Raw genomic sequence first — 9,538 nt, forward strand, 5'->3', positions numbered from 1 at the left:
GGGTCCATGAACAATGCACCTGCAGGCTTAAAATAAAAAAAAAAAAAAATGCAGAAGAAGCAAAACGTGGATGTGATAAGTTGGATCCAAACACATACGTTAGTAAATTATTTAAAAAAAAATTTCATCGTAAATTAGATAGGGCATATGGATGATATATTTGCCCTAAGGGCATACGCTATCAATTTTTTTTGTAGTTGTGTACAATATTTTACACATTTGTATACTCTATCACATAAATTTTGTGTTACAAGTAAAATATAAACAAATAGTTTTCTTCAAAAAAAGAAAAACAAAAACAAAAAAAAATTGTCTGATTGGCCTTTCAAAACTAACTCAATCCCAAAATCTCTTCCTTGATCTCTCTTTGCACTTAATACCCCCTGCCCCACCACATTATAGAAAACAAGATTTTATCAACAAAAACCGCAGAGAATCGTGGCTTGAGCCCCTATAAAACTACCTCCTGTCACCCCCCTCACAACACCAACTCACACACACACACACACACACACACACGAGCACAATCTAGCCTGTTCTGAGCTAGAAAAAGGCTTTTAAGCATGGGTTTTGCTACAAATGCATTGTTGCTAGTGCAACTCATGCTCCTAGTGAGCACCACCCTCACTGTGTTTGCTTCACCAATCCCAGTAGACCCCCCAAGTCACCACCCTCACCCACCAACTCCAGCACCAGTTTACCCACCTACATACCACCATGGCCACCCACCAAGTGAAGCACCAGCACACCCACCTACTTACCACCATGGCCACCCTCCAAGTGAAGCACCAGCTCACCACCACCACCACCACCACCACCACGGCCACCCTCCAAGCCACTCACCAGTTCACCCACCAGCTCACCATGAACCTCCTCACCATGCTCCTCCTAGCCACCCACCAGTTCTTCCCCCATCTCACCCTCCTCACTACCCACCTCATCACTACCCACCCCATCATCCACCAAGAGGTACACCTGTCCCAAGGAGCTTTGTAGCTGTACAAGGTGTTGTTTATTGCAAGTCCTGCAAGTATGCTGGGTCTGACACCCTCTTGGGTGCTTCACCTATTGATGGTACTTTCTTCATATTTCTCATGCTTATTGTATTTGTACAACTTTGAAATTTCATCTTTCCTAGGCCCAGAATATGTTTACTTTTTAAATAAAAATTTTTAACTTCATTTTGAAATTTCTTTTGATTTAACTTTTTGTCCATCCCCTGTGCAGTAATCAGTTTAAAAATATTAATTTGTTGCTTTGTTTGGCGTCCATTGTCAATGATAAGATTTTCAGCATGCATCGTATAATACTTGCTACCCCAGAAAAAGACAAAGCTGAAAGCTCTTTTCCACACCGTTAGGAAGAATTTTCTCCTACAACCCGTGATTCATAAAACTATTCTAGTTTATAACTTATTAAATTATTTAAATAATCATATTAAGTCATATAATTAAAAATATACACCTAAATAGTTTTATCTATTAGATTTCCAAAGAGATTTTTCATTTAAATTGATTTTGAGAAAAAATAAAGGGTGTACCTTCATCATGTCTTTTGTATCATAAAAAAGCAGCATTGTCATGGCAACGCAAAAGTTAAAGTAGCTGTTATCCATTTTTAACTTCTTTCATGCCAAGCACGCTTTCCCTAGATATATATTATGACCAAACGTACTGAGTCATCTCTGACTATGGCATTGATTTTTTTGCAGGTGCCGTGGTAAAGTTTCAGTGCAATAACACCAAGTACCCAGTGATCCAAACAGCTAAAACTGATAAGAACGGCTATTTCTTCATCACTGCACCCAAGACCATCACCTCCTTTGGTGCTCACAAGTGCAAGGTGTTCATAGTCTCATCACCATTGGCCTCATGCAACAAGCCCACTGATCTTCACTATGGTCTCCAGGGTGCCAGCCTAAGGCCAGAGAAGCCATATATGGCTGATAAACTCCCATTCATTCTCTACACTGTTGGACCCTTTGCTTTCGACCCCAAATGCCCACTCTAAATCTTTTCACAGCTTGTATTAATTAATTAATGTCTGTATTTGCGTTATTACCACCACTGTCTAGGCTTCCGTTCCATGATTTAGACCACATTGTTGTATTGGCACTTTGGTGATTTTGCTTGAGATCTTGCTTGAGTTATAATAAATGATGTTTATCGATAGGATTATTATATATTAGTAATAAATAAATTCATTTGAGTTTGTGCAACTGTTTTAATATGAACATCTGCAGTAAAAAGCAATGGACATAAATGATTTTGTGAGTCAAATGGCAGACATGAATGTCACTTTTATCGGGGAAGTGTACATAGAGCTTTGAACCTCAGCGCATGCTGATCTCTTCAGTGGGTCAGCCATTGGATTCCTGAGGGGTCACGTATGTCTGATGATAAACACAATGGTTGTGGGCCTTACTCAAATTTGACCGTTGATCATTTTTGAACAACCTCGATCAAATTTGAAAGTTGGAACGAATATATAATACGCTATTGACCAAAAGAAAAAGGACACCACCCTCTATTGCTCCAATGGGGGTGGGCTGTGGCGCATAGGATGCCAAATGAAATGACGCCCAATAAAAGGACGGAGTTATGACGGTGGACAAGTTTTATCAACTTCCTTTACTTCTTCTATGATTATGAATATTGAATAAGCATGTAGATATGCAATAAATAATATTCATGTTTTAATTAAGGGCCATGTTAACGAATGTCTTAAGGACACTTGTTAACAATCTATTTTAGGAAAATTTTGACATTAATTTTATGGGAAATAAAAAAAAGCTATCAAACCATTAATTTTTTTTTTCTTCATAAAGATTTTCTTTAATTGGATTCTTAATTAGTGCCCTTAGTTAGCATTTCGCTTTAATTAAATTTTTAAAGAATTTTCCTTGCATCAACTGCATGAAAATGAATATGAGAGATTATACAATATGCAAGTTTTGAACCCCTATGAATATATGCAAGAATGTTTATGAAACTGTCTTGGAAGGCATAATGAAGTTGATATGAAAATGTTTAGTTTTGGATTATGCCATAATATGTTCCGACTCTTTCATGGAATTGATTATGCAATAATATTCATGTTTCGGATAGAAATAAAAAAAAAAAAAAAAAAATCAGTTCTTCCATCAACACACCTGACCACTCAAGTCCACTACTGGTATTTAGTGAAAAACAATCAATTATTAGTTGCTATGTATTTAAGTACTATGCGTTTGGTATTGATTATTTTTACCAACATATTTTTACTATTCAGCTTATTTTTTGTACTATTTTATGGGTTTTACTGTATTTTTTGGTACTATTTATAGATTTTACCGTACTATTTCAACTAACTTTTACTTTTATCTACTGTAATTTCAACAACAAAAAAAAATTTAATTTTAGCTAACTTCCCAAACGAACACTAATCCTAGACTTTTCTATTAAAAAATTGCGAGCCAAGATTTGAAAATTAAATTTTTAATTTTTGTCATAGTTGAGGTTTCAAGTTCCCAATGTGTATGTAATCTTGTTCTTAAAATAGTCTACCCTTTCTCGCCACGTCTACCATCATTTTTTCTTCTACGGACACCCCTAGCACATATTATATTACTATCAAAACATATTATATTATTATCGTTTACTGATGAACAAATTGGGTTAAGTTCGAGAATTGTTCCATGGACACTATAAAATGTTGAATGACATGTTACATCACTACCACTTACATAACTTTCTTAGTCTCACGTATTATATATGTCATTAGAAAGCTAAGGATCGAAGTTAATTTCACAATTAACAAAATAGAATGATTCCTAAGATATTGAAAGCCAACCTTTGGTTAGAAATTTGAGGTTTTTTTTTCAAAAAACGGTTATACATGTCTTATATGTTTTACCTGTGTAAGAGCATTCTCATCAAGACTCTCAAATGCTATTAGTGCTATTTTTTAGCATCTAAACCCCAACAAAACCCTTCCCATCAAAACTGGTATATGCTATAAAATTTACAATCTTGCTACAGTGCACTCTCATTTTTGAGAGCACACAGTAGTTGTATTGTAAAATAAAAAATAGTTTTTTATTCACCCAACGGCTCTTTCTCATTTCTCATTCTCTTTCCTCTCTCACTTCTTTCATCTCTGTTCTCTATTCTCTCTTCTCTCTTCTCTCTCTGTGGTTCATGGTCTGTTGTGCTCGTTGCCGATTTCTTTGCTCTCAGTCGCTTGATCTCTCTACTCTTCATCTGCAACGTAGCTAGCACGTCGCCAATCTCTCTACTGTCAATCACTTGATCTCTCTACTCTTTGGCCGCAACATTGCCAGGTCGTTGCTGCCTTCGATTCGCCCTCCCACTCGCCCTCACCTGTTCAGATCTATGATTATCTCTCTCTCACGCCTTGGGTTTCGATTTGCAGGTTGTGGGTTTGTACAGGGGTTCTGATTTGGGCATATTTTGGTGGGTTTGTGATTTGGTTTTGGATGGGTATGGTTTGTGATGGGTCGGTGGTGGTGCGTTTGCTAGTGGCAGCGATGGTGGAGGATTTTTTTATTTTTATTTTTATTTTTCAGCTATGGTTGGTGGTGGTGAGTGGATGTGGATGTAGATGTGGAGGTTTCTTTCTACTGTGATTTTTTTTTTCTTTTTTTGTTAGTGGTGGTTGTGGTATGGGTGGTGGGTTTTTGATGGGTGGTTGGATGGTGGGTTTTGTGGTGACTGTTGGTAGTGTGGCGCCGGCAATGTTGTGAGAAAGAGAGAGATAGGAGAAAGAGATAAAGGAGAGAGGAAAAATAAAAAATTATTGAAAAATAATAAAGAAACAATATTTAAATGAAATGGTAAAAAAAAAAAATAGAAGTTTTGATATAGGTTGTATTGTAAAGTGGTGTGTTATATGTTATAAAATTGGGTTTTGAGATGGTAAATGCTAAATTTTTTAGAATTATTGATGGGAATGCTCTAATTCCTTTTGAGAGCATCACAATAAGACTATTCAAATTTGTAAAGCAAACGTAGGTCTCATAACTCTACTCTTTTTATGTAGCAAATATATATGATATTCTTGTGTGTGCTTAAAAAAAAAAAAAAAATCTAGGGTAAATTCCACTAAACCCCCTGAGGTTTGGGCTAATACCATTTAAGTCCAAGACTTTTAAAAAACGACCAACTTGGTCCTTAAAAGACAATTTTATCCCTGACTAGTAAACCCTTCTCATCTCAGTCCCAAACCCTTCTCTCTCTCTCTCTCTCTCACACACACACACACACCTTTGGCTCCCTCTCTCTCTCTCACCCACACCCACGACGGCTCCCTCTCTCTCTCACCCATACCCAGGCGGCTAAAGACTCTTTCTTTCATGGCCAAAACCCATTTTTTCCACTACCATCTTCCACTTTCTTCTCAAATCAGTGCCATGGAGACATTTGACTAGGGATTTTTGAGCTTCATATCACCACCACTGCTATTGTTCCATGCCAGCAGCTTTGATTTGGTGCCAAATGTGCTTAGGTCTTTGTTTTTGGGTTTGGGTCTCTATTTCTAGGTTTGGGTCTTTGTTTGGGTTTGTGTGTCAAATGTCAAGGGAATGTTTGACAAGACCCACAAGCTCCGCCACCACCATCGGCGATGCCAACACCGGTGACCGTCAATCTCTATCCTCTTTCTATGTCCTAATTTTTTTTTCTCTTTTGGTTTGGTTCTTTGTTTGTATAGGTCTTGGTCAATTTACGGATTGGGTTTCTTATGTGATATAGGGATTTTGTGATTTTTTATTTGGGTTTGAAATGGGGTTTGGACATGATCATTTGCAGATTTGTGGGTATTTTTTGATTTAGGGTTTGTCTCAAAATGGTTCTAATTGGTGATTTTGTTAGTGTGTGCATATAAATCTATGTATGATTGGTAACCAGGGATAATTTTTGGGGGTTTCAGGTTTTGGAATTTGTATGGCTAAGTGTGTATGTTTGTGTTCTATGAGATGGTGCATCTCTGTAATGTGATTTGTGCTCAAATCCATGCTCATGTTAGTGTAATCACAGTGAATAGAAGAGAGGATCTGAGATGAGAAAGAGAAGAGTGAATAGAGTTTAATGGAGTTAGGGATAAAATTGTCTTTTAAGGACCAAGTTGGTTGTTTTTTAAAAGTCTTGGACTTAATTGGTATTTGCCCAAACCTCAGGGGAGTTTAATGGAATTGACCCAAAAATCTATATGTATAGTTTGCATCTCACAAAAATCTTGAGTTTGGATTCAAGTTTTCTATTCTATCAATAAAAAAAGTAAAAAGTTTTCCTGTTTTCTAATATCTAGAAGCTTAAATTCATCTAAAAGGTTCTGTATAAAAGACTGTTCTTGTACTAAATTATTTTAAAGAATCAACAAACTATATGTCTTCAATCATAAATAGTTTATAACTTTTTTTTTTTTTTTTAAATAATGTTTAAAACTAGAGATAGGTCCTAGGGGAATCTATAAGTCGGGTACGGTTGGATCTCTCATAGCCTATCACCTAACCCAACTGTGTAGAATCTTAGAAATCCAAATCTATTACCAACGGGTGAAACACACCTTGCTAACTGGCAAGCCCTGGAATTTTTTACATTCGCATCGATCAAAGTGATCGTACTCGTTGTTAATGGTGGCATAGTTGTCAGTATCGTACAATACGCAATATGTATCATACGATATGTATTGTATCATGTACAAAAAGTTTCGTATTGTAAGTGCTCATGAATCGTTCGATATATAGGTGTCTATCATATGAATCGTATCATATCAGTGAATCGTACGTATCGTACGATACATAGACATGTGAGTTTAAAATGAGTTTTTTTGTTAAAATTTGTGGTTTTAGTTGATTTAAATAAGTTGTTAGACTTTGTTAACACAAAATTATTGGGAAACTTAATTGAGTCTAATGAAATAGCAAGTCCATGAGCGATTATTGTATTGAGTTGATTATTGGACAACTATTAATGAAAAGAAGAAGAATCACTTGACATAGTTTGATCATGTATGAAAGATAGCAATTATTGCATTAATAAATATTATTGATTTGGTTTTCTTAAAATAACATAAGTAGAAGTATTAAGAATATACATATTTATTAATGGATGAAAAGGAGTATGATATTGGATAGAATAGAAATAGTATTAAAAATTACATATTTGCCAATCTTGATTAGTCTCTTAAGAACTTATAACTAATCCTAAAGTTTTTGAACTAAATCATTTTTGACATATTTGATATTTCTGCTCACAGATTCTTTGAACTTTAACCCTAACAGCTAAACATTGGTCCTTTCTAATTCTTTTGTTCTTTTTTTGGTCAACACTATAATTGATACCACCCTTAAATGAATCGTAATGAATAATTCACCAATCATAAATAGTACTAAAATTGATAATTCAACATTGGATGTGGCTTGAATCACAAGTCACAACATCCAGATCTTCCCAACACAAAGGAAAAAAAAAAAAAAAAAGGTTTAATGTAATTATTATTATCCTTTTCAATTTGGATTTGGTAATTTGAAATCAAAAGAAAAACCCATCAGTGGTTGTGGGCCTTACTTAAATGGACCAATAATTATTCCAATAAAATCTGTTGACCAATGATAGTTCTGGATACATAATGACAAGCCCAAGCCACATTGTGATACTGATAAAATTATTACAAATAATTTTGTGGTGGGGTTTCCGACTGTGCTAAGAAAGAGTCTCAACTTTCAAAAGGTCCATCAACGGACAAAATCATGACAGGTGGATTATTCATTCAGTATTGACGCCTTTTGCTGAAAAGTTTTAGCTAAGAACACTCTCATCAGGTGTGCCAAATGTCAAATATTTGGCATTTGGCACACCAAACACCAAAAACTATCCCTCATCAGCTCTTTCAAATCTCAAAAAATTTGAGACATAGCTACAGTACCGTCTCAAATATGAGACGATATGGACAACCATGCCAAAACACTATTTGGCTTATTTAATTTGTTTTTTTTCTCTCTTCCTATCAGATGTCTCTTTCTATTATTTTAATATATTATTTTAATGTGTAGTAAATATTATTTTAATGTATAGAATTATAGTATAGAACATCTGATAAATGGTATGTTGTAAAATGATGTGCTAAAATGATAAAGTAAGTTTTTAATGTGTCAAAATGACATTTTTTATGAGAGAGCTGATGAGAATGCTCTAAGGATAAAATGTGTTGGACGTGGTTTGGCCAATGAGGCATAGGGAATTTATCTTTTTCCCATTTACTGAAAGTTTTTGCTCCAACAGTATTTCCTTCCACTAACGTTATAGAAAAGAGTTCTGATTCATTGTGATAACATTTTTTTTTTCTATTGTTTTATCAAATTTTTTTATCCCTTCACTTATTTTATTTTATGGTATACAGGGATTCTCCTAATTCTTTTGCTCTTTTTTTTCCTTGACATTTCAACTTTTCTTTTATTTTTTTAATTAGTAGACCAAAGATTACAAGAAAAATAAAAATGGTAAACTACGTATTTGGTCCTTATCTTTTACACCATATTTTTTTGTTCTTAATTTTTTAATTGTGCCAATTTGGTCCATAAACTTTCAGTGTCATATCAATTTAGTTTATGCCGTTATCTCTTGGATGAAAATTGTTGACGTAGCTAATGACCAAAATAAAAAATTAGTGGCGAAAAACACATTTTAGTCCCTACAGTTTCAGGCGATTTTTATTTTAGTCCCCACATTTTATTTTTACCGCTTTTAGTCCCTATTCTGAAAAATGCTTCCCGTTTTAGTCCGTGCTGTTACTCATTTAATAGAAATATCCTACGTGGCAAACGGTCCAGCAGTAAATGTTGACGTGTATATTAAAATAATATTAAAACAAGTCACGTCAGGTAAAAATAATATTAAAAAATACCACATCAGTAATTTAATTTTTGAAAAAAGCCACATCAGATAAAAATAATATAAAAATTTCTAACCTAATTATTTTAAAAAAAAATTAGTTAAATTAATTTTTTTTCCTTTTTTTTGGAAGAACATGAAAAACGTGCCAGTTCTCCATCTCTCGCTCTATATCTCTCTTCTACGTTTCCCATTCCTCTTTCTCTATTCACAGCATGTTTCGCTCATCTATCTCTTCTCATCTAACTAAGTTTTGGTTGGATCGAATCAGTGGTTGCTGGGTTTTAGTGGTGGCGTTTCGGTGGTGGGTTTCGATTGTGGAGTTGAATCGGTGGCCGGCTTTGGTGGTGGGTTTTTTCGGTGTTTGCTGGATCCATTTGGTGGTGGGTTTCGGTGCTTGTTAGATCAATTTGGTGGTGAGATTTGGTGCTTGCTGGGTCTGTTTGGTGGCTGGGTTTCGTGATGGTCTTTTTGGTAGTTGGGTTTCTTTGGTAGCTGGGTTTTGGTGTTGGTTGGGTTCTGTTCCAGGTGGTGGTGGTCGTGCCTTTGGGTTTTGTTTGGGTGTTTGGTGAGTTAGGTATTGGGTTTGGGTTTGAATTGCTCGGCAGTGGGTGGTTTGATTTCTGGGTTTGTGGTGTATGTTGATT

The 9,538-nt window shown here is 35.2% G+C and overlaps 1 protein-coding gene across 1 annotated transcript; it reads left to right on the top strand.

The window, feature by feature from the left end:
* The first annotated feature begins 467 nt into the window (after positions 1-467).
* On the top strand, positions 468-2,229 carry LOC115988575 (non-classical arabinogalactan protein 31-like). The gene is made up of 2 exons (XM_031112141.1): positions 468-1,074; positions 1,712-2,229. Exons 1-2 carry the CDS (start codon positions 564-566, stop codon positions 2,008-2,010), a joined length of 810 nt encoding a protein of 269 aa, XP_030968001.1. The 5' UTR covers positions 468-563; the 3' UTR covers positions 2,011-2,229.
* The last annotated feature ends 7,309 nt before the right edge of the window (positions 2,230-9,538 follow it).

This window comes from Quercus lobata, chromosome 5 (genome assembly GCF_001633185.2).
Source record: "Quercus lobata isolate SW786 chromosome 5, ValleyOak3.0 Primary Assembly, whole genome shotgun sequence".
Classification (NCBI taxonomy): domain Eukaryota; kingdom Viridiplantae; phylum Streptophyta; class Magnoliopsida; order Fagales; family Fagaceae; genus Quercus; species Quercus lobata.

What these genes read in the sequence shown, in the direction of transcription:
- LOC115988575 (XM_031112141.1), top strand. Translation starts at nt 564, where the DNA reads ATGGGTTTTGCTACAAATGCATTGTTGCTAGTGCAACTCATGCTCCTA. An exon ending in GGGTGCTTCACCTATTGATG is followed by an intron (nt 1,075 to 1,711) that starts GTACTTTCTTCA and finishes ATTTTTTTGCAG; the next exon opens with GTGCCGTGGTAAAGTTTCAG.